Consider the following 23,567-nt stretch of genomic DNA (forward strand, 5'->3'; position numbering starts at 1 on the left):
CCAAGTATTTGACTTTTGAAAAAGAAAAGATAAATCTTCAACCAAACTGGTGAATTTTCAACTAAAATGATGAATATTTAACTGGAATACTTGAATTTTTAACCGAAAAGAAAAATTTTTATACAAGAAGATTAACTTGCAAAGAAAAAGATAATTTTCTACAAAGAAATCCTATTTTTAACAAAATGTGTGGATTTTTAACGAAACTTTCAATTTTCAATTTAAAAAAAAGACAAATTTCTATAGAAACTGTTAAATTTTATACAAGGACATGTAAATTTTCAACAAAAAATTTTTAACAAAATGTTTTAAATTTGAACCAACTAATTTATTTACAACTAAAATTATGAATATTTAACTGAAATACCTACATTTTTAACCGAAAGAATTTTTAAACAAGAATATTAATTTGCAAAGAAAAAGATAATTTTTTACAAAAAAATCCCGTTTTTAACCAAATATGTGTTTATTTAACGCGATATCGATAACACGAATCTTCAACTGGAATACTGGCGTTTTTAATCTAAAAGAGGAATTTTCAACAATAAATATTGATCTTACAAAAAAAAGTCGAATTATTCACAAAGTACATAAATTTTTAAACAATTATTTTAGTTTCTAAATAAATCAATAAAAATTAAATAATGCCTTATAATTTGATTAGATTAAACTGAGATAATTTGAAAATTCTGCGACTAAAAATAAAGTTGCAATCACTTTTCTAAATTGACCAAAAATATTAAATTAATGAAAACATCAATTTTGCTGCGATCAGAAGGAAAGTCCAGGTTTTTTAATGTAGATTTTGAACGAAATAGTTAAATTTCCAATAAAAAAAAAAATACGAAGTTTCATTTAAATTGTTGAATTTTGTACATGAAAAGACAAATTTTCAACTACAATGATGAATATTTAACTGAAATACTTGTATTTTTAACCAAAAATATGAATTTTTAAACAAGAAGATTAACCTTAGATTAAAGAATAATTGTCTACGAAAAAGTAGAATTTTTCAACAAAATATAAGAATTTTTACGAAATAGTTGAATTTTTAATCAAAGAACACTAATGTTCAACTATATAGTCGAATTTTGAACCGAAAAAAAAATTTTGAACCGAAAATGGAACAGTAACTTTTTTAGTTTAAAATAATAATTTTAGACCAAACATAAGAATTTCAACCAAAACAATAAATCTTTAACTGAAACGTTGAATTTCCTAACAAAAAAATTAATTTTGATTAAAAAAGATAAATTTTAAGTTGAAAAAAATTATGTTTAGCCAAACAGATGAATTCAAAAAATCACATTTTTAACAGAATAGATAGATTTTTCGCGAAATAGTTGAATTTTATACAAGAAAAGATAAATTTTCAACTAAAATGATGAATATTTAACTGGAATACTTGAATTGTTAACCGGAAAGAAGAATTTTTATACAAGAAGATTAACTTGCAGAGAAAAATATATTTTTAAGAAAATATGTGGATTTTCAACAAAAAGTTAAATTTTCAATGAAAAAAAAAAAATAAATAAAATTTCATGTAAATTGTTGAATTTTAAACAAAAAAATAATAAATTATGATTTAATTAGAATAAACTGAGATAATATAAACATTCTGCGACTGAAAATAAAGTAGAAATCACTGTTCTAAATTGACTAAAAATATTAAATTAATAAAAACTTCAATTTTACTGCGATCAGAAAGAAAGTTCCGGGTTGTTAATGAAATTCCCAGTCAAGTCGCCACCCTAAAAAAACTACTGTTAAAATAATTATTTTCCCTAAGTTTTAAACCTTTATCCTAAAAACATAATCTTTTTTCTTTCTTAGAACATGGCTAATAATTTTTGTTATCTCTTAAAATCATAGAAAATTTTTTCTTTGCAGATACATAATTTTTGGCACAACCACCATAAAGAGAATATTTCGATATTACTTACCAGAGACACTTGTTTCTTTTCCGGAACTAGGTACACTCAAACTACCTCCATCTTCGCTATCACCTGCCAAAAATTCCTCTTCCTCTTCCGTCCTCTCTTCCGGTTTCTCTTCGTTTTTTCTCAAAACCGGAGGCGTGTCAGTGGGCGAGAGAATTTTCAAACCACCCAAACGTCGCGAAATATCTTTAATTTTCCCGGACATTTCGCGACGTGGAACTTGACTCGATTCTTCCGTTATCAGCGGCGGTGAAGAACGAATATTCAAAGTCTTCGGAGGATGCCTTTTCGAGACACAAGCCCCATCAACGACATTGTCACTCTTCTCAATGACAACTTGACTTCCACTCAGAATGAGACTGTCCGGTTTTTGAGGAATCTTCGGAGGCGTTTTGACTTCTGCTTTCGGCTCAATGATGATGTCTCCATCATCAGTTGGAATTTCAATCGGATCCTCTTCCAGCTTGGCTGACAAGGGCGCTTTTTCGCCAAACAGATCATCATCATCGATGTCATCGTCAAACAATCCACCCTTACTTGCGGCAAAAATATTCTGCGAATCCTCAAGTGTTTCCTGGAAATCCGAGGTAGTGATGCCCATGATTGAAGAAGTCGTTTTTAATGACTCAGTTGGTAAATCCGTATTATCAAATATACTCTCTCTGGTTCCTTTTCTCGAAAAACTGGATCCAAACAAATCTTCCTCGTCACTATCGTCGAATAAACTCGTAGTTTTCACCAAGGAATTTTCTGGTTTCGTGTCAGAGTCCTTGGCGCCGAAGATATCATCATCATCATCATCATCGTCATCAAAGAGGCTTATCTTCTTCGAGGACTTTGCCTTGTCCTTATCCTGAAACTGTGGCTTCGGGGAACAATCCACACTTTTCTGGGATCGGGATTTCGAGTTTGCGCTGAAGAAAAGCTCGTCTTCAGATTCTGAGTCATCAAAGAGTGAAATTACTTTCGGCTTGGAAGACTTTGCCCCGCCTTTTGGCAATGGAGGCGGGCCAAAGACATCGTCTTCGTCATCGAAAATGTTATCCTGGTAATGGGAACTTTCTTCGACTCGATTTTCGAGCAATTGATTTAGATTCCGGGATGAATTTGAATTTGTACTATCCGGAAGTTGAGAATGTGGGGCATACAAACTGTCGCTTATTGCCCTTTCACGATAAAGATCATCTGATTTTAGTCGGGTCGATGTCATCTGAGGTTGGAAGTCCACCCTACAACAGAAAAGTTCAGGAGAATTGAAGGATCTGCGGTCTAAACCTGTTAACTGACATTTTATTAGAAATTGATTTTTTTTGTATTTTCTGGAACATTTTTTATATGCAGTTAATATCCCGCAAGCGAAACGGCAAAATTCATTTCAGTTTTTTTAAAAATAGATTTTCGAAAATCGCGTTTTGGTATCTAGAGCATAGGTCCGCGGTCTAAACCTGTTAACTGCGTATGTCGTCTTATGGGCAATCCGTGCTTTTTCTCGCGACGGCTCAGTTTCCTCGCAGAATAGGCCAGTGAGACACATGTGAGTGTGTGCAGTTAAGTGTATGTGCAATATGTATGTGCAATAAACTATTTAAAATTTTTGCAAATACAAATAAAAAGAACAAAGTAATAACATGCGATCCCAGGAAAAAGAATGGAAACCCAGCGGTAGAACTCTCCAGATAACAGGCTTAGACCGCTGGATCCATTATAGATAATATATGAATAGCTTTCAATTGTAATCTAACGTTCAATTTTGATTCAAATATTATAAAACTAACGTACATTATTTTTCTCTAGTTAATAAACAAAATACATTTTATACTTTTTAAAAAAATTAAAAATTGCAAAAGTAACAAAGATTTTCCGTCGCCGCGTAAAATTTCTGAAATGTGAGTCAACAGGTTTAGACCGCGGACCCTTCAATTGTTTAAAAATATTATTTTGTTTATATTGTTCATTCTAGAATCTCATAAAGTGTTGCCACTATTTTTTTATTTTTGTCTCCCGACTTTCTCCCGGTGCTCCCGGTAAATATGCGTGATTTCTCCCGATTTATAAAATTTAACTATCTTTGCGAAAGCCACAGTTTTTTCACATATATTATCGATTGCAGAAGGCAATAAATATGAGCAAACCTTTTTGCAAGAAATTGATTGATTTTAAATCATCTACAGACCACATTCTCAATAGTGCTACGATCGGGCTTGTAGGGGATAACTATTTTGGAATGGAGTTCCCCTGCCACTTAATAGTACCGTACTAGCATTAATGCCTTGTTCAGAAGTAAAAGTTTTGCTAGGGAAAGAGAATACGGAAAATGCTAGCAACTTGAAAATTTTACTATTGCGAATTCGCACTAGTGTACGTTGAGAGGGTTAAGTTTAAAAAAAATGCAATACAACTGTTTAAAAAATTTCAAAAATCCAACCATTTTTAATGAATTAGTTAAATTTTGTTATCTAAAAAGAAAAATCTTCAATTAAAAATGAATTTTTAAAAAAGTAGTTTAACTTTCAACCAGAAATTTCAATTTCCAACAACAAAAATTAACTTTTTACCAAAAATGTAAAAGTCAATATTTGAAACAAACAAGATTTTAATTTTAGACAAAAAAAACAGTTGAATTCTATCAAAAAAGGCGAATTTTCAACAATTCCAACAGTTTAATATTAGAATAAAAAAATTTAATTTTCAATTTAAAGAAAAAATTTTAACAAGTTAAATTAATTTCTTGACTAAAGAGATGAATCCAGACAAAAAATTAATTTTTAACACAGTACTTCAACTTTAAAAAAAACTAATTCACAACGAAAAATGTAAAACATAACATTTCAACCAAATAAGATTTTAATTTTTAATTAAAATAATAAAGTTAAAATCATCTAAAAAAAGAAAGAATTTTCACTATCGAAACATTTTCAACGAATTAGTTAAATTTTTTATCTAAAAAAATAAATCTTCAAAGGAAAAATAAATGAACAAAGTAGTTCAACTTGCAACCAGCAATTTAAATTTCTAACAAGAACAAAAAAATGAATTTTCAACAAAAATGTAAAAGTTAATATTTTAAACAAACAAGATTTTAATTTTAAATAAAAAAAACAGTTGAATTCAACCAAAAAAGACGACTTTTCAACAATTAAAACAGTTTAATTTTAGTTTTAAAAAATTTAATTTTAAATTTGAAAAAAAAAATATATTTTTTCAACAAATTAAATTAATTTCTTATCTCAAGAGATGAATCTTCAACCAAAAAATTAATTTTTAACAAAGTAGTTCTACTTTAAAAAAATGAATTCTCAACGAAAAATTAAAAACGTAATATTTCAACCAAATAAGATTTTAATTTTTGATTTAGAAAAGTTAAAATCAGCTAAAAAAGAATGTTCACAATCCAAACATTTTCAACGAATTAGTTAAATTTTTTATCTAAAAAGATCAATCTTAAACCAAAAAATCAATTTTTTAAAAAATAGTTTAATTTTCAAACAACAATTTAAATTTTCAACAACAACAAAAAATGAATAGTTTATACTTCATCCAAAAAAGATTTTTATTTTAAATTAAAACAGTTTAATTTAATAATACGTCAATATCTTCAGAAAATGTTTCGCTTCATAAAAATTAGGACTTATTATTCAATGAAGAACAAATACATTTGAGGAGTGAAAGAATTTTTGAGACTTAAATTTATATTAAAAACAAAATCTAAAACTAATTAAATTAATTCTCAGACCTACACGAGCCTAGCGGCATCTCGAAACCATTTTTTTAAATAAATAAAAGTTGTTGGGAACATCTTTCTAAATTCTTGAAGAATAATTCTACTCATTCTATTTTATGAGATCTTTCATTTTGATTCAATTTTTAAATTCAAAGATAATGTTCAATATCATGTATCATCAGAGATAAATAATACGTGTTTAGGAATACTTAAGCTAATAGCGAATCCAACGTTCATTTTTAGACTTTTTCAGTACTATCAATCAAGTGGAAAATTACTAGAACCCACCTAATTACAATTAAGATCTAATGATTAAATTAGCACTTGAGAAGCGGCAATAACAAATTTTTTGACTTTACTTTTTACAGGGCTCGGACTCATTAGAGAAGTTCAAAATCAGGGTGGCTGTTTTAATCCAAGAAAAAAATTCCCGGTCATTTTCCGATTTTTCCCCCTTTGCAAACATATTTTTCACGGTTAATGAGATTAAAAAATTTGAATAATAAAACTGAAAATTTTTCCCTTTGAAGTAATAAAAACTGAGCTGCAAATTAAAGAACCCAAAGTCGAACTCTTGAATTTTGAACATTTAAAATTGAAGTTTAAAAGTTTTTTAATTCAAAAAAATCATTCAATCAAAATGTTTTCAAAATTATATAATTTTAAGAAATTTTAGGCTAGAAATATTAACATTTTAAGATATTTAAAAAATTTTGCAGGCATTCCAAATATTTTTTTAAATGATTCGATTTTTTTTTAAATCCTGCCAAATAAAAAAAATCCTTAAAATCTTTCACATTCATTTTTTACAATTTTGTAAATGTTTTAAATTTATATAAATCATTTGAATTCCCTTGAAGTTTTCTTCAATCAGAATGGCCGTTTCATCGAGGAAAAAAATTCTCCGTCATTTACCGGTGGGCTCAAATGTTTGGCTATCATTGAAATTAAAAAGTTGGAACTCTTAAGGCTGAAAATTGGTTTATATTAATTTTTTTAAAATAAACTGAAAATTAAAGCACTCAGGTTAAACTCGTTTGAGTATTAAACTTTTCTATTTTCAGCCTAATACATTTTTTATCTGAATTTTCCTAAATTAAACAGTTTAAAATTATAAAATTTGAAGCAATTTTAAGTTAAAAATATTTACAATTTGTTTAACCTAACACTTTTAAAATTAGAAGTTAAATTTATTGCTTATATTGTAAGTGGCTTCAAATGAATAATTGTTCAATTTTTATTTATATTTCGAAATGTATCACTTACACTTCAAAAATAAAATTCAAGAAGAAAACTTTAGTTTTAAATTGAATCTTGGGTTAAAAATGGACTATTTTAGAATGAAGCAATATTTAAATTTGATTTGAAATTGAATAAAAGAATCTGATAAAACCAATTATTGCTCTATTTTCAAAATCATTAATAAATTTATATTCACTATTCATGAACTTAAAACTTTTTTATCAAAACTTTTCAATTTGAACTGCTTTTAATTTATAATTCCTTAAATCTGCAAAACTGCATTTTAAACTTCTTTAGTTTTGAAGGCTTGATTTTTAATAATTGATAATTTCCAATGAACAGTCAAATAGTGCTAAGTATTAGAAATTTTTTTTATTTTTTAATTTAAAAATTTCAAATTAAATCTTGGGTTTAAAAATTGAATAGTTTAGACTAAAACAATATTTAAATAGGATTTTAAATAGAATAAAAGAGTCTTGTAAAATCAAATATTATTAAACATTTAATATATGACCTAAGGTTTAATTTTTTAAACCATTAATTAATTTATATTTTCAGTTTATGAACTTAAAACGTTTTTCATCAACAATTTTTCATCTTGAAACACTCTTAATTTTTAGTTGTTAAAATCATCAAATATAAATTTTATATGTACAGTCAAATTGATAAAATGATATATAAAGTAATAAATATAGAAACATTTTTTTTTAATAAAACAAACATTCAAAACGAATGGGTTAAACATGGCATCTTTTAGATTGAAACAATATTTAAATGAGATTTGAAAGTTATTTTGAAATTAAAATATTTTATACTGCTTTCAATCTGATGATTAAATTTATTTATCTAATATAGTTTCAAAAAATGTCCATGATTATAAGGGATTTTTAGAAATTTTGAAATATTTCTAGAGATTTCAAGATATTTGATAAAATTTAAAAGATTTCAAAATATTTCAAGGGCTTTCTAGAGATTTCAAGAAGTTTTAAAACATTGAAAAGATTTCAAAATATTGTAAGGGATTTCTACAGATTTTGAAGCATTTCGAATATTTGATGGGTTTTCTAGAGATTTTTAAGGATTTCTCAGATTTCAAGGAATTTCTACAGATTTCAAGAAATTTGATAAAATTCCAAAGATTTCCAAATATTTCAAGGGGTTTCTAGATATTTCAGAAGATTCAAAGATTTAAAAATATTTCAAGGGATTTCTAAAAATAATAAAACATTTCGAATATTTCATGGGTTTTATAAAGATTTTAAAACATTTCTAGAGATTTAAAAAAACTTGAATTTTTTTTAATTGAAAATATTTGAAGGTATTTCTGGAGATTTTTAAACTATAAAAAGATTTTCAAATATTTCAAGGGGTTTTTAGATATTTCAAAATATTTTGAAGATTTCAAAAGATTTCAAAGATATCAAAATATTTCAATGGATTTCTAGAGATTTCATGAAATTCCTAAAAAATTTAAAGGATTTAAAAATATTGCAAGGAGTTTCTAAAAATGATAAAACATTTCGAATATTTCAGGGGTTTTCTAAAGATTTTTAAGGATTTATAAGGCTTCATTTTTCAAAGGATTTCTAGAGATTTAAAAAAACTTGAATTTTTTTTAATTCAAAATATTTCAAGGGATTTCCGGAGATTTGAAAACTTTAAACGATTTTTAAATATTTCAAGGGGTTTCTAGATATTTCAAAAGATTTCAAGGATTTCAAAAGATTTCAAGGGATTGCAAAAATATCAAAATATTTCAATGGATTTCTAGAGATTTCAAGAAATTCTTAAAAAATTTAAAGGATTTAAAAATATTGCAAGGGGGTTCTAAAAATGATAAAACATTTCGAATATTTCATGGGTTTTCTAGAGATTTAAAAAATCTTAAAATTTTTTTTATTCAAAATATTCGAAGGGATTTCTGGAGATTTTAAAACTTTAAAAGATTTTCAAATATTTCCAGAGGTTTTTAGATATTTCAAAATATTTGAAAGATTTCAATTTTTTTTTAATTGTAAAGGATTTCACAGATATCAAAATATTTCAATGGATTTCTAGAGATATGATAAAATTCCAAAGATTTCCAAATATTTCAAGGCGTTTCCAGATATTTCAGAAGATTTCAAAGATTTCAAAAGATTTCAAAGATTTTAAAATATTACAAGGGGTTTCTAAGAATGATAAAACATTTCGAATATTTCATGGGTTTTCTAAAGATTTTAAAGGATTTTTAAGGCTTCATATTTCATAGGAATTTTAGAGATTTAAAAAAATTTGAAAAAATTTTAAAGATTTAAAAATATTGCAAGGGGTTTCTAAAAACGATAAGACATTTCGAATACTTCAGGGGTTTTCTACAGATTTTTAAGGATTTCTAAGGCTTCATTTTTCAGATGATTTCTAGAGATTTAAAAAAACTTGATTTTTTTAATCAAAATATTTCAAGGGATTTCTGGAGATTTCAAAAATTTAAAAGATTTTCAAATATTTCAGAGGATTTCTATATATTTCAAAAGATTTCAAAGATTTTACAAGATTTCAAGAAATTTAAAAAAATTTCAAAGGATTTCAAAGATATCAAAATATTCCAATGGATTTCTAGAGATTTTTAAGGATTTATAAGGCTTCATTTTTCAGAGGATTTCTAGAGATTTAAAAAAACTTGAATTTTTTTTAATTCAAAATATTTCAAGGGATTTCTGTAGATTTGAAAACTTTAAACGATTTTCAAATATTTCAAGGAGTTTCTAGATATTTGAAAAGAATTCAAAGATTTCAAGAAATTTTTTTAAAATTTCAAAGGTTTTCAAAGATATCAAAATATTTCAATCGATTTCTAGAGATTAATTATAAAACATTTCGAATATTTCATGGGATTTCTTGAGATTTTTAAGTTTTTGTGAAATAGGGAAAAACAGGGAAAACAGAGGGGAAACACAAAATTCTGTGCACCCTGAAATATGATTAAATGCAAAGTGGAAAAATAGTTGCATGAGCAATTGTCAAAAATAGTAGCATCAGGGACATTTTTTTCAAAATAGGAGTAAAATAGTTGCATCTGTAAAACAGAATGAAGGCCATTAATTAATAAAAAATTTCCTTACTTGTAAAAATTGCACCATCTCCCTAAAACTCTTCAATAATGTTGTTTATTTCAAAAAATTTCTTAGCAACTTATAGAGTCTGATAGTTTTCACTTAAAATGATCACAAACAATTTATTAATTGCGTTTCTCGTATCAGCGAGAGTGATATTATGCGCACTTTCCTTTCAACTCAGCGTAAATTCACCGCTAGTAGCAAGTAGAATGAATTTTCTAGGTGAAAGGCATACAGAAATTCATAGCGTATTGGCTAGATTCCAGAATTTATAATTAAAACACAAACTAGCTTACTAACAAATGCTTTCCAGGCAACTACGTTCCAAATAACGAGGCACCAAAAATATTTATATGGAAAAAACTCTGAACATTTTCTAGAATTTGCCAAATTTTCAATAAAAAAGTTCATCTTCAATCAAATAGTTGAATTTTCAACAAAAAAATGAATTTTCAACAAAAAATGTAATGGCTGATATTTTAATACAAAAAAGTTTTATTTTTAAATCAAAAACAGTTGAATCCACACAAAAAAGATTCATTTTCAACAAAATTGTTTAATTCTTAAACCAAAAAAATTAATGCTTGCAACAAATTGCCTTTTTTAACAAATAAAATCATCAATTTCCAAATAAAATGCTGAATCTTCAACTAAAGAATTTTGATCTAAAACGAAGAATTTTCAACAAACAAAAATCAATTTCGAACTAAAATGCTGAACCTTCAACCAAACAAAATTTTTTAAACTGAAATATGGAATCTTAAACAAAAAATTTCATTAAAAAAAAAAAAAAATTTCAACCAAATAAATAAATTTTATACCAAAATGAATGAATCTTCAACCAACGAGATGAATTTTCAACTGAAATGTTTAATCTTTAACCAAAAAATGAATTTTGAACGTAATAGATGGATTTTCAAACAAAAAGATGAATTTTCAACTAAAACGCTAAATTTTTAAATTTAATATTCCTAAGATTATTGATAAAACTCAAAAAGATTTTTGAAAATGTCAAATTTCAATTAAATTTTTCACAAAAAATGTAATCTTAAACCAAATAGCGAAATTTTGAACCAAACAAGATAAATTCTCAAGGAGAAATGTAATTATTGATATTTTAATCCAAACAGGTTTTATTTCTAAATTAACAACAGTTGAATTCATAAAAAAGCGAAAAAACTAATCTTCAACAAAATAGTTGAATCCTTCACCAAAAGGATGATATTGAAACCAAGATGATTGAATTTTTACACACACAAAAATCGCTAAACTTTCAACCGAATAGATGAATTTTTAAATGAAAGAAAAAATTTCATCTAAATAGTTTATTTTTCTACCGATCTAATTCAATTTTCAACAAAATTCTTGAATGTTTATCAAATTAAAAACATTTTCAACCAAAAAAAGTTAAATTTGTACTAAGAGATGAACTTTCAATGATTTTCAAATATTTCAAGGGGTTCCTAGATATTTCAAAATATTAAAATTTTAAATTTTCAAGCTAAAAAAGATAAATTTTCAAAGAAAATATAATAGTTAATATGTAAATAAAATGATTGAAAATGAAAAAAAATGAATGAAACCAAAAAATATAACTTTTTAACAATTAAAACAGTTGAATTTTCAATTAAGAGTATTTTATTTTCCACGAAAAAATACGAATGCAATAAAAAAGAATGCAACAGTTGATACTTTAATTAAAACCTGCTTTAAGTTTAAATAAAAAAATAGTTGAACTCAAACAACTAGAAGAATTTTCAACAAAAATCTCTAAAGATGAATTAAATGAATTCTAAGAAAAAAATATAATATATAGTTAATATTTCAACAAACAGGATTTCAATTTTTAACCAAAAACAATTGAATTCAAACAAAAAAGAAGAATTTTCAAAAATCCAAACACGTTAATTTACAGTTAAGAATATTTATTTTCAGCAGAAACATATGAATTTTCAACAAGATATTTAAATTTATTTTTATTTTTTAAATAAAAAACAGTTAGATTTATGCGACATAAATTTACTAGAAAAAGTATCTAGTAAGTTTTTAAGAATTTTTATTTTATCTTACAAAATTTTACTAACTTTTATCCTTTTCAAACTTCTGAATACCTTTTAAATGTATTAAGATTTTTTATAAAATTTTGTAATCTTTCAAAATTGGTAATTTTTTTTTCTTGAAAAATGTTCAAAATAAAGAACACTCATAAATTTTTTCTGGAACCTTAGAAAAAATGTCCTTGAATTAAAACCTATCAATATCTTGAAAAACTGTTAAATGTTATTTTAAAATCTTCAAAAATCTACATTTTGTTTAAGATGTTTTGAAATATTTTCAAATTTTTATTTATTTTTTACTCTTTTTAAAACTTTCAAAACTTTAAAATATTTCGTTAAATAATTCGAAGTTTTCATAAGATTTTTTACAATCATACAAATTTTTTTTTAATTCTCTTAAGATCTTACAGATTTTTTTTGACATATTTCGAAATCTTTAATAATTAAAATAAATCTTTTAAAATAAAACCTAAATCATTTTGAATTTTCCTTAAGATCTTATTGTCTCTACCGATAATTTTTTTACCTGTACCGGTAAACAAAAACTAAAATTGAAAAGTTTTTTTTTAATCAACTGACTGTTGAACATTTATACCCATATATAAATCATCTCAAATATATAGTTTTAATCAATTTCAAAATTGTCTGTAATTTCGATAAGCGTTATCTTTTAATTAAGCGAAACAACAACTTTCCTTCGTCATCTTTAGTGTTTACTTCGTACTTTGTATAAAAGTTTCTAAAAATACTTATCACTATCAGTTCTCTCACATTTTGTTTTTAACAAATTATTGACAGGCGATGCTTGCTGCGTCATTCAATTACGCTAAAATTCTAAACAATCTAAGAATTAGTAATTAAACAAATTGTTTAATATTAATAGTTTTAAAAAGATTTGAAACAAAAATTAACTTCGAATTTAAAGCGGAAACGAGGCAGTACCACACAAGTGTGAATTTTGCTGTACGAGCCAGAGGCGCATCGACGGGGAGTTGTAGGAAAGTGGGAGGCGAGTTGGAGGCGAGCCAATGAAGACATACCTCGAACATCGAGCAATCCGTGCATGCGTTACAAAAAAAAAATTTGCACTTTATTTCAAATTTTTGCTGGATATAAATTTGAAAAAAAATACTAAATAATTATTATTATTTCAGGAATATTTATTTTTTTAGTTCCACACGAGAATGCTCAGAGCATGATGCATCAGTCAATTTACAAGAATAGTAGAATGAGTGTTTCAAGATAAAAATAACTATTTTTATAAATAGACTGAGCGCTCGAGCGTGCCAATAAATGTATATGCTTGAAATAATAGTAACTTCTTAGAATTTTTTTTGCATTTCTCTAACAGACAAAAAATGTAGAATAACGTACAAAACAAAATGTTCTTTCGGAAGAAAAAAAAGTTCAATTCATTTATAAACAATTGATTCTTTTGAAATTCCATTTTTTATATCCGGAAGAAATATTTGTTAAAAGTTATTCTTTAAACAAAACTCTCGAGATAAGAATAATTAAAATCCGTTTAGCTTCTCACGGGAAAAATATCATGATTAGATTTTCATTTTTAATAACTTTTGCGAACAAATTTAGTGACCAAAACCTGAGAAGCAGAAAAAAACTACTTTCAATTTATGATGGCCTACTTGGGATAATTTGACCTAAAGTAAACATGCCAATTCGAATTTAAAACAAATTACTAAGAATAAAAATATAATCAATGCAGATTTTGACTATTTTTTTACAATTTTCGAAAAAATAGAAAAAAATAAGTAATTGTTATTAACTGTTTGTAAATTAAAGTTTAAACAATTATTATTTGTTTAAAGAATGTTTTTTCACCTTGAAATCGTGAAAAGTTATTATTTTTCGGGATAAATGATAAAGTTGATGAATTTTAAGAATAATATTTCTTGCTTAAAATATTTTATAATTATTTCAACCATTTTTTCCCTAGAACTCGTAACAAATTATTACTTTCTGAAATTAATGACACAAAAAAACCTTGAAAGTAACATATTTTTTAACGATATTTGAAATTTTGCTTAAATAATTTTCATTTGTTTAAACAATTTATTTTCTGTAAATTTTTATACGTTGTAATTAATAATGCAGTTAATGAATGCTAAAAGTGATATTTTGTGTTAGACAGTATAACGTTATTTAAACAATGTTCTATTTTTTTAAACAATGTTCTCTCTGTAAATCTTGGAAAATAACTATTTCATGGAATTAATGGCGCAGTTAATAAATTTTAAGAGTGATATTTATTGTGGAGGATAGCTTTTCATTTATTTAAACAATTAATAATCATCCATTTGCGCGTTTTCATAGGAAAAGTGGAGACTTTTTTTTTAATCTCTTACACTATGTCGTTTATTATTCAGCATTTTCTTATTCTTTTCCTTTCTCTTATTTTCTTAATTTCTTATTTCAGAAGAATTGATATTAATTGTTTAAACAATTGCCACATAACCTAAGAAAATATTCATTTCAATATTAGTTAATTGTCATTAACTTCAGACAACAAATTTCGCGATTAATAGGGGAACAATTGTTTAGCAAATACAAAAAATTGCGCATTAAAAATTATAGATTAGAATTGAGATTACAGAAATTTTAAAGATGATCAACTGACATTCAAAGTGATCGGATACATTTTTTTGACTAAAAAATGTTATTTCTGTAAAAAAATTCACAAATTGGAAAATTCTTGAATAACAAAATTCATCAATTATAAGATCCACGAATAATGTAATTCCTGGGTTACATAATTCCCGAATAATAAAAGACTCGAATTGAAAAATTCCCGAACAGTTAAAAATATTACCGAATTTCGAAATTCCCAAATAATGAAATTCCCGGCAGAGAATTGCTGAATTATAAAATATCCGAATTAAAATATTTGAGGATTCAATCAATTAAAACAATTTATTTATAAAAATGCAATAATCAAATATTTTTTAACAAATATTTTCATTGTTTAAACTTTCTAAAATTATTGTTTGAATTTAAATTAACAATATTTGAAAAAATTATATGTATTTCTAGAAGAACATTTTTTCAATTATCTTTATTTTAAATTGAAACAATAATTTTTTAAAGCTTTAAACGTCAAACAAAATGTTTTCTTTCATACAAATATACGGTCATTGTAGTTTGAGTAACTAAATCATATTTATTTTTAAAAAACGTTTTAAGTTGTTCAAATTCTGAAATTTTTTACTTTAGATATTTGATAATGAAGAAAATTTTCTGTCGGGAATTTATAAATTAGATACTATCAGATAATATTATAAACTGTCGTAAATTTTCCAATTTTCATCTTTCGAAAATTTCATTAATCTGAAATTTTATTATTCGTAAATTTTATCATTCGGAAATCTTACACCAGCACACAAAAAAAGTGGTCTGTCCAACAGACTACACTAGCATATCTATATGTTTTTGGGGTCGCTGAATTCGAATCCGGTGTCCAAATAACCAAGCTGGCTCGTATTTTTCTGAAAAACGAAAAAATAGACGTAAAATCGACAAAAACAGCGATTTTTCAGGTATATTTTTGCAAAAAAATATATTTTCTCACCCGGTGGACTTAACCAACATATTTATGTTTTTTGGGTCGCTGAATTCGAATCTGAGGCCCAAATAACCAATGTATACTTTTACAACAAAAAACTTTTTTATGCCCGGTGGTCTAAATCAGCGCATCCTTATGTTTTTGGTCGCTGAATCTGAATCCGGGGTGAAAAAAACCCAGTTGGCTCATATTCGATCGAAAAATGAGAAATAGGTGCAAAGTCGACGGAAACAGAGATTTTTCGTGCATATTTTTGCAAATACATCAGCATATCCTTATGTTTTTGGTCGCTGAATCTGAATCCGGGGTCGAAATAAACGAGTTGGCTCATATTTTTTCGAAAAACGCAAAAATAGAGGTAAAATCGAACAAAACAAATGACTGTGAACAAAACAAACGACAGATCCCGCTCGAACTTCACGTCAAAACAAATGACTGTAAAACAAACAAATGAAAGATCGCGCTCGAACTTCGCGTTAGTAAAGAGGACAGTGGTGGCAATCTCTTTAAGCCTGCTTCTTAATGTGACTTCAGCACAGTTTTAAAAACCATTATCAATTTCTTTTTGGTGTTTTTAAATCACTAGTTTACTATACTATACTTATATCTTATATATATTTTTTTACAATTTTATCCTTTCTATATATACAATTATTAACAACTATTTACATAAAGTCTTATATCTAGTTCCTTATTCCTATTTCCTGCGATAGCGCAATTTAGGACTTATTAGCAAGCGAGTGAGCGAGCGAACGAAAGCGAGAGTGCAAGCGAGAGAAAGAGAGAGAGAGAGCATGAGAACGCAAACGCATCCTAGTCTACTTAACTTTTACTTTAACATTACTTACCATTTTTACGCTTCTAATCTAAGAGACTTCCGTTTCCTTTTTCTTTCACTTTTTTATACCTCCATTTACCTTTTTTACGTGCATTCTTTCATTCTCCCTCACTCGCTCCTCTAGCACCTTCATCAATTAGCACTCCTTCATCCATTCTTCTCCTAATCCATCTTCCCCTAGAATCTTAACCACATTTTCTTGCCAGTCTTCTTCTTGCCTTCCATTCCTCTCCTACATCCTTCCCATACATGCTCCCATGTTTCCTCCTCCCATTCACATATTCTACTCTTTCTGTTCTCTTCTTTTTCCCAGTACATCCCCTCCCTTACCTCGTTTCCCAATCTAAATCTTGCTTTTCTGGTCCACCTTCTCTCTCACCATCCCTTTTCTAAATACTTAGGCACCCCTTCCTTTTTTATGATCTTACACAGTTTATTGTATTTTGATTCCTCAGTCGCTCCCCACCTTTCTATTAATTGTCTTTCACTCTCCCTTTTTTCCAATTCTTCATAGTTTACTCCAGTCCCATCTTCTATTTCCTATTATTAAAGAACTCCCTCCTTTCTTCTTCCCATCTCGTTAATTCGATCACCCTCCCTCTCCTCTCTTCTACCTCCATGAAACACTTTTTCGCCAACTCCCCTCCGTTTCCCTCCCTCAGCTTCGTCTCAAATTTCCATGCCCTCTGTCTCACTCTCAAAGTTAACTTATCCCTTTGCGTTTCTTCTCTCACCATATATCCTGGCGTCCTCCAGTCTGCCCCTAGTGTCCACCTTATATACCTTTCTTGTAAACTCTCAATATCTTTCCTTTCTTTCCATCCCCATATTTCTGCTCCATAACCTAATACCGGCCATACCAGCGAATCAAATAACCACATTATCCTTCGCCAATTTTTTTAACCTTCTTTTTCCTATTCCCCATATTTGTTACATTACCCCTGCTGCTTTTTTATCCTTTCTCTTATATGAGCTGTATGATATTTACTCGTTTGCAAGATATATCCCAAATATTTATACTCTTTGACTTCTTCTAACTTCATACCTTTCCATCTCCCTGTCCATTCTTTCTACCTTCCCTCTCCTATTCTAAACCTCATCATCTTTGTCTTTTCTACATTTATATTCAGTTTCTCCCATCTGAGTATTTCTCTAATCCTGTAATTAACCCCGCCATCCCTTCTTCATCCTCTGCCATCAACGCTATATTGCCTGCGTATGCAAGTGTATATATCTTTACCTTCCCTATCCTAACTCCTCCCCAACCGTTTCTCTTAATTTCTTCTTCCAAGTCTGATATTAATAAATTAAATAAAAGTGGGCTCAGAGGATACCCTTGTCTCACACCTCTCACCAACCAGAAACTATCTCCTACTTGATCTCCTACATTAACCCTGCTTTTTGTCTCTCTAAAAATTTCTGATACTTTCTTTATTAATCCCTCTCTTATCCCCTTCTTTATCATAACTTTTTCTATTTCTCCTCGGTCTAATGAGTCAAACGCCGCCTTTAAGTCCACGAACATTGCTATCATTGCCCCTTTTTCCCTTTTAATTTTCTTATTTACTAGATAGTTCGAAACATATATGTTGTCCATTACCCCCATTGCTTTTCTAAACCCTGTCTGATTTGGTGACTCGATCTTTTTTTCTTCAACTTCTATCTTCAATCTCTCCGACAAAATAGTTACATATACTTTATACAGTGTTGGCATCAACGTCACCCCCCTATAATCTTTAACCTCCTCTCCCTTGCCTTTCTTTACTATTAGTATAACTACTTCTTTCCATAACTCTGCCCACCCCTCTCCTCTCCATACTCTATTACACATTATCCATGCCCATTCCTCTAGTTCCTCCCCTCCATATTTCCATACTTCATTTGGAATCTCATCTATACCAGGAGCCTTTCCATCTTTTATTAATCCTAAAACTTCAACTATTTCTTCCCTTGAAATGTCTTTTTCCTCATCTCGTTCTCTATCATATTTTCCTCCCTTTACAACTTTTCTCTCTACTCCTCCTAGCAAATCCCAAAAATATTTTTTCCATTCTATCAGTTCAATATCTTGGTTTACTTTTTTTCTTCTTATTCATTCTCTATTTACTACCTTCCACACCTCTTCTTCCGTCCTAGCCTTCTCCGCCTCTTCCTCAAACCTTTTATTCTCTTCCTCTTTCTTGATAACACAACTCAGTATACTTTTTCTCTTTTTTTCTATATTCTTACCCATTACATTTTTCTTTTCTCCACTTTCTTAATTCCTTTCTGACCTCCTTTTTTTCTCTTTGCAGTCTTCATCCCACACACTTATATTCCCCCCTTTACTAACTTCATTTTTGTTTGTGCACTCGAATCCTATTTTTATTTCTCCTATCATTTTTCCCATTTCCTCGTCCAAATTTCCCTCTCCCATTTTGATATTTCTCATTTTTTCTCTAAACTGTTCTTTTCCTTCCCTTGACCAATCCCCTTTTCCTACACTGTTTACATTTGCTCCTCTTTTACTCATATTGTTATTGCTTTTTTGTCCCTCTAATGTCACTATCAAGGGAAAGTGCCTTATAAATTTGTAGCTACATTTTCTAAAAGAGATGGAGAGGCGATATCAGGGATGTTGGGGTATCAACATGATTGCTGACTACTGTTGGAGTTTAAAACGAGATCGAGTCAATCAAGGAACCAAACGAAAGCGAAACCCACTACGTAGGTCTTTTGAGGGCAAAAGGGTCCGATACAAGCGATGTAAAGAAAAATAAAAAATAAAAGAACCCTATAAGCGTGAGAGGCAAGGAAATTCACGGTAATAAAGCACCCCAAAGGAAACAAAATTTACTACGTCCACGTCGTTGCTCCTGGGTAACGCTAAAAGTAAATAAAACTTATTTGCAAAAAATCCTACTATTGCCATGCAAGGAGACTCACGCAAATTAAAAACCCCGAAACGTGAGACGCAAAAGGGAATCTCCAGTGAACGACAATCCCAGTCAAGGAAGGAAAAGGTTTAAAGGTTTTCGTCGATTTCACCTCTATTTAGGCATTTTCGATCAAATATGAGCCAACTTGGGTTATTTTGACCCCGGATTCGGATTCAGCGACCCCAAAAAGATAAGGATATGCTGAATAAGTCCACCGGAGATAAAGATACATTTTTTTCAAAAATATGCACGAAAAACCGCTGTTTTCGTCGATTTTACATCTATGTTTCCATTTTTCGATAAAATATGAGCCAACTGGGTTATTTTGTCCCCGTATTCAGATTCAGCGACCCCAAAAACACAAGGATATGCTGATTTAGACCACCGGACGTGAAAAATTTTTTGTTGCAAAAGCCTACACGAAAAATCGCTGTATTCGCCGATTTTACGTCTATTTTTGCGATTTTCGAAAATGTATGAGCCAAATTGGTGATTTGGGCCTCAGATTCGAATTCAGCGACCCAAAAGACATATCAATATTTTGGTTAAGTCCACCGGACGAGACAATTTTTTTTGCAAAAATATACCTGAAAAAATCGCTGTTTTTGTCGATTTTACGTCTGTTTTTTCGTTTTTCAGAAAAATACGAGTCAACTTGGTTATTTGGACACCGGATTCGAATTCAGCGACCCAAAAAATATATAGATATGCTAGTGTAGTCTGTCGGATACACCATTTTTTTTTGTTTGCCGGTGATTATTATTCGGGAATTTCCCAACTTGATCATTTTATTATTCGAAAATTTTATTATCCGAGAATTTTATCACTCGGAAATTTGATTATTTGGGAATTTCATTATTCGAAAAATGTTCAATTCAAGAATTTCAGTGTCAGAGATTTTATTTTTCTGTGTTTTTCAGCCATCCATATTGATTGGGAATTATCCAATTCAGGAATTTTATTATTCGAAAATTTTTCAATTCGGGAATTTTATTTTTCAGGATTTTTCTGTCGACCCATCACAATTGTTAAAATGTAATCATTTTAATCTTAAGTGCAAAATGAATATCTTGAAAATAACTTATTAAATTATTATTTATTATATTTATATATTATCAATATTTTTATATATATTATTTAAGTAAGAATTGGTTTCTTTTAGAGTAAATTATAATTTCCTTAAGTTATGGAAAATTTTGATAAGAATCATAAACGCACTTGAGCATAATCATCATAGGTCACAGATAATCGATTATCAGTTTAAAAGTTTGGAAATTATAAATTTTATCCATTTTATCATGTTGTCAATGTCAAGGGGGGGTCTTGGCAGGAATTCGCCAATTCCTGACTAATCATTGCCTATATAAATACTCTGTTTTCGTGGAACAAATCACATTCCCACTAGATTTTCTTAATAGTTTCCCTCAAAAGCTAAACTTTATAAAATGAAATCGCTCTCAATTTTCTTCATTTGTTTTTCTGCACTCTTCGTTTTTTCGATGGCTTTTCGTAAGTAAAGTGCAATTCCTTTTTTTTAATGAAACCTTTCAAAATTCTTAAAATGCTTCACAATTTTTTGTTTTAATCTTTAAAAATCTAGATTTTATTTGATTTTTCTTGAAATATTTTCAAGTTTAAATTTATCTCTGTCTTTTAAAAAAAATCCTAATAAGAACCTAGTTTTGTTTTAAATTTGTTTAAATCTTAATTAAACGAAATTTATTTCTAAATATTTATTAAACTTAAAAGAATTTTTTCTAAAAAACGTTATTCATGCACAATTTTTAAATCTTCTCCATTCTTTTATAAAATCTTATCAAATCATTTAAAATGTTTGAAAATATTTTTTAACATTTTATTTAAATTAATTTTTCAAAATAAAAATGAAACTTTCCCTGAATTCTAAGAAATAAATTTTATTATCTTAAAATATTTGCAAATTCTTAACAAACTTTTCAATTTTTTGTTAAAAATGTTTAAAATCTAGGTTTTGTTTTAAATTTAGTTAAAACTTTTAAAGTTAAAATTTATCTTTACAAAACTTCTGAATATCTCTTAAACTTATTCGATTTTTTTTGTAATTTATAATACCGCAAAATTGATCAATTTTGCTTTGCAATCTTATCAATTCTTTTCTGAAATTTTAGAAAATCATTTGAAATGTTTGAAAATCTTTTTCAATATTTGCTTGAAATTAATTTTTCTGAATAAAAAATCAATTTAAGTTTTTGTTCAGAATCTTAGGAGGCAAGATGTTTCAAAATCTACATTTTGTTTTAAATTTTTTGGAGAATTTTCAAAATTTCTAAATATGTTTAAACTTATTCGATTTTTTTTTAAATTTGTAATCTTGCAAAGTTGATAAATTTTATTTTGCCGCCTTCTTCATTCTTTTTTGAAATTCTAGAAAATCATTTGAAATATTTGAAAATATTTTCTTTAAATGAATTTTTCAGAAAAATTAAACTTTAAATTATTTTTTAACTATTTCAAAAGTTCGAAATATCTTTTAAAATAATTCAGTGTTCCTCGAAATTTTGAACAAAAAACATGGAAGATTTTAAGGCAATTTTGTTTAGTTTTTAAAGATTTTAATAAATGAATTAGAAAAAATTTAAATAATTCTGAAAACTATTAAATAGGCTTGAGAAACTTCATTTGAAAAAATTGTAAAGAAAATCTAGATTTTTCAAGATTTCAAAATTAATTTTTAAACATTTTTTTCTTAAGATTGAACTAATTTTTATTAAAAATAAAAATCTTTATAGATTAAGCAATTCATGTAGTTTGTTAGAACATTTTTTTGTAAAAAAAATAATCTTTTTGGTTTAAAATTCATTTATTTCGCTTGAAAATTAGTTGTTCTTTTATTGAAAATTTCTATTTAACTTAAAATTTAAATATTTCATGTCTGGTTGAACATCAAACTTCTTCAGTTAAAAATTAAAATACTATGTGTTCAACAATTTCTTTATTTTGTTGAAACATTGTCTTTTGTGGTAGAATATTAATATCCTTGGTGACACATTCACCTTTTTATTACGATATAGTTTTTTTATTGAAAATTATTATTATTTTTTAATTCAACAATTCCATTTTTCATCGAATTTTTGTTTTTCGATAGTCTTTCTGGTAAAAAATTTATTTCTTTGGTTCACAATTGAACTATTTAGTTAAAAATTGATTTTATTTGCTTAAACATTTATTTCTCTGATTTAAAATTAAAATATTCTATTTTTTTGAAAATTTATCTTTTTTGGTAGAAAGTAAACCTTTTTGGTTATAAATTTAAGTATTAGGTTGAAAATTGAAATGAAATGTTAAATATTTGGTTGGCAATTCATGTAGTTTTTTCAAAATTAATCTTTTTGGTTCCAAATTCATTTTGTTGGCTTAAAGATTAACTTTTTTTAAATTAATTTTTTAATTAAAAATTGAACTATTTCATGTTTAGTTGAACATCAATCATTTCAGTTGAAAATTCAACTATGTGTTTGAAAAATTATTTTATTTTTTTAAAACTTTGTCTTTTTTGGTAGAAAATTAATCTTTTCGGCCCGTGTTTCATTTCTTTGGTTAAAATTAGTTGTTTTTTTATAAATTAGAAATTATTTCTTTTTTTAATAAAAATATAATAATTCTATTTTTGTCGAAATTTTTGTATACACATGTCATCTTTTTGGTTAAAATTTAATTTCTTCGATTGAAAATTAGTTTAAGTAAAAATGTAACTATTCCATTTTTCGTCAACATTTTTTTTGTTAGATATTTAATATTCTTGGGCTCATCTTTTTGGTTGTTTTACGTTACACATTTATTTTATTTCGTTGAAAAATTATTTTTTTCCAAATTAAAATTAAACTTATCTTTTTTTTTTGTTTATCTTTTTTCGTTAAAAAATTCACGTCTTTTTTTTTTGTCGAAAAATTTCCTTTTTTGGTAGATAATTCATCCCCTGGGTTCAAAATCAACTATGTAGTTAAAAACATTTTTTTTTTATTCATGATGCATCCATCATTTTAGATAAAAGTTCATTTCTTTGGTAACAAATTTAACAAATTTCATTGAAAATTCGTTACATTCTTTATTGAGAATTATTTTTTGAGTAAAAATGTAGCTATTTCATTTTTGGTCGAAAATTGATCTTTTTGGGTTGTAAATAAAATAATTTTG

At 27.2% G+C, this 23,567-nt stretch overlaps 1 protein-coding gene across 2 annotated transcripts in view; it reads right to left on the reverse strand.

Moving 5' to 3' along the window:
- The window catches only part of LOC117177332 (WASH complex subunit 2C), a 126,442-nt gene that overhangs the window by 21,574 nt on the left and 81,301 nt on the right, over positions 1 to 23,567 (reverse strand). For both annotated transcript variants that reach the window (XM_033367957.1, XM_033367958.1), the window contains one exon: positions 1,944 to 3,169. In XM_033367957.1, coding sequence (XP_033223848.1) covers positions 1,944 to 3,169 — 1,226 coding nt within the window. The remainder of the gene's footprint in view (positions 1 to 1,943; positions 3,170 to 23,567) is intronic.

The sequence above is a fragment of the Belonocnema kinseyi genome, chromosome 7 (genome assembly GCF_010883055.1).
Source record: "Belonocnema kinseyi isolate 2016_QV_RU_SX_M_011 chromosome 7, B_treatae_v1, whole genome shotgun sequence".
Lineage (NCBI taxonomy): Eukaryota > Metazoa > Arthropoda > Insecta > Hymenoptera > Cynipidae > Belonocnema > Belonocnema kinseyi.